Source organism: Hippoglossus hippoglossus, chromosome 2 (genome assembly GCF_009819705.1).
Source record: "Hippoglossus hippoglossus isolate fHipHip1 chromosome 2, fHipHip1.pri, whole genome shotgun sequence".
Lineage (NCBI taxonomy): Eukaryota > Metazoa > Chordata > Actinopteri > Pleuronectiformes > Pleuronectidae > Hippoglossus > Hippoglossus hippoglossus.
The window spans coordinates 10,830,272-10,832,984 of NC_047152.1; the positions used below are offsets into that span (position 1 = coordinate 10,830,272).

General features: G+C 51.0%; 1 protein-coding gene across 1 annotated transcript in view; it reads left to right on the top strand.

Moving 5' to 3' along the window:
* nhsl1a (NHS-like 1a) overlaps positions 1-2,713 on the top strand; it is an 11,930-nt gene that overhangs the window by 171 nt on the left and 9,046 nt on the right. Inside the window, exon 1 of the mRNA XM_034614414.1 lies at positions 1-674. This exon is cut by the window's left edge and continues 171 nt beyond it. Within this exon, the coding sequence (XP_034470305.1) occupies positions 1-674 (674 nt within the window). The remainder of the gene's footprint in view (positions 675-2,713) is intronic.

Here is a 2,713-nt window from a genome sequence, read left to right on the forward strand (position 1 = left end):
TGTGGAGTGTCTGAGTGGCGAGGGGGCGGGGCCTGGTGTGGGGTCGCGCTGTTGGAACACGGGTCCCGATGAAGAGCTAGATGAGCTTCTTCCTCGCAAGATGGCCGCCCTGCAACCAAAAACAGAGGGCAGCCTGCGGCGCCGCCTGCTCAGCGCCAAACTCCACCAGCATCACGACGCCATCTGGCGGCTGAATGCAGGTGGCGTCGCCGGCAGGCCGGGGTCCCCTACAGGTGACCAGAAGCACCACCCACCCCAACTTATCTACTCAGGCAACGGCCCCTGGTTCCACCCCCAGCACCTCCCAGCACACCCCCACATCCACCCTTCCTTTACCCCAGAGGCTCATGGGAAACTATTCCTTACTCCAGAGATTTATGGAAAACCCCACCCACAGACCGTACCCCTTCAGTTGCAGCGCCCTACGTGCCCCATCCTCACCCAGCGGTGCCGAACAAGCTCATGTCCCCCCACGCCTGAACCCCGCCCCGGCTACACCATGTCCGTCCCCTACCCTCACAGCGCCCTGCCCCCCTTCAGGGAACCAGAGGTGCCGCCACAGTACCAATATCAGCCCAGCAGGAGGCGCAGGACCAACTTCTTCTGCTTCAGAAGGCGCCAAGGGAGGAGCTCCAGGCTGGAAGCCACCCAAACCACGCCCCTTCTACACAGAGGTACTGCTAGGAATCATGGGTACTAGGAGAACTTTTTGAACCATTATTGAAAGTACTAGGACGCCTCTGTCCCCACGACCTTCTGGTCCTGAATGGTCCCCTGTAGCGTGGACCGTTGAATTAATGAGTCTGACCTTGTTATTCTTAGTCCGGTTGATCCTAGCTAGTTTGATTTGGCTCTGCAGAGTCATTGATCCTGATTTGGCTCAGTTTGGTCCTCAGTCCTACCTCCTACTCCTGTGTGACCCAGTTGGACCCTGGATGGCCCTGGATCTAAATAGCCCTGATTTACTCAATTAAGTCTTGAATGATCCCAAGTGTCCTGGTTTGGATCTGTTGGGTCCTGAATGGTCATTAGAACCCGTTTTGGTCTTGATGGTCCTGGTAGTCCGGCAGACTCGGTTGGCCCTGTTGTTTATTCAGCTTCAGTCTAGTTTGGTCTTGAATTTGGCCCCAGTTAGCCTGGTTGGGCCTGGCTCATAGTTACAGGTTTCATCAAAACAATGATTGTGTGTGTGTGTGTGTGTGTGTGTGTGTGTCAGAGCAGGGATTAGCCTCAGCTAATGGCTAATTCCTCTAACGGCAGATGAACAGGCTTCGGCAGCAGCTGCTTCCTGTTCGCTTCGACTCCGCCCTCCTGACCCACACCTGGATCCCGCCCCCTCTGCCTCCCTGCTCTCTGATTGGTGACTGGTGGTTGACACGTGACTCTGCTCCTGTTTCTGATTGGACAGCAGGAACAAATCAGAGCGTTTCTGCTCCGAGTGTTTCAGCTAAATTTACTCGCAGTGTGACATGATGGTGGCGCGGCCTACTTCCTGTCTAATTAATGAAACTAATTAAAGTGTGGCGAGGTGAAGACGGAGCGACGGACTGTCAGTCGTGATACTGAAGTAATGAGCTGCTCCACTGGCCCACATAGTCGACACACTTCACACTGGCCCTGTCCCAGTTTGTCACTGGTGCTGAAGGTCACAACATGTCTGCTCGTATTACCATGGAAACATGATAACACAAACGCTTCACTCGATTAATGGGGATTTCTAGGGCCGATGATATTAAGGTTATATACTAAGATGTTCTTATTGAACCGACATGACAAGAAACTTTATTATAAATGATTATAAAATAAAAAGAAAATACGACTATTTTGAGAAAATATACATCGTTTATTTTGGAAGATAAAAGTTTACTTATTGACATTTAAGAAAAATATTCAAACATAGGATCGCTCCAACACGTCACAGACACGCGTGTTTATTCATTTACATGAGGAGGATTCAAACTCAGTCCACTGTGAGGGCCTCACAAAGATAGAAACACAAGAACAGAGAGAATCACAGAGGACTACACACACACACACACACACACACACACACACACACACACACACACACACACACACACACACACACACACACACACACACACACACACACACACACTTTAAATTCTCTTTCTTCAGCCCCTTCATCTACAAAGTGAGTGTGTGAGTGTGTGTGTTAATGCAGCATTCGTGGGTAACCTTCATCACCTGGTCACACACACAAAGGACACACACATGTGTGGGCCTCCTGCCAAATTGTGTGTGGTGGTGTGTGTGTGTCTGTGTGTGTGTGTGTGTGGTGGGTGAGCAGCATAGAAACAGAGGCTGGAGAGAGAGAGAGAGAAGTGGGAGGAGAGAGAGGCGTCGCAGTGAGTCGAGCTGCATTACTGCTGCTGCTCGCCCACCCTCTCACTCTCTCTCTGTCTGCTGCAGCCTCAGGAGTGTGTGTGTCTCTGTGTGTGTCTGTGTGTGTGTGTGTGTCGTCGTCGTCATGGTTCTGATCGGAGCTGCGATCAAATCCGTCCTCAGATTTCTGAATAAGACTCGAGGTGAGTGGGATGATGTTTGTACGGGCGAGCGAGCATCACTTGTACTTGTAGAGAGAGAGTGTTCATATGATCATATAGTTCTCATGACATCACATAACCCTGCCATCTGATTGGCTGACAGGAGTCAACACTGCTTTACGGTTCGACCTCTTCGTCAAATCATG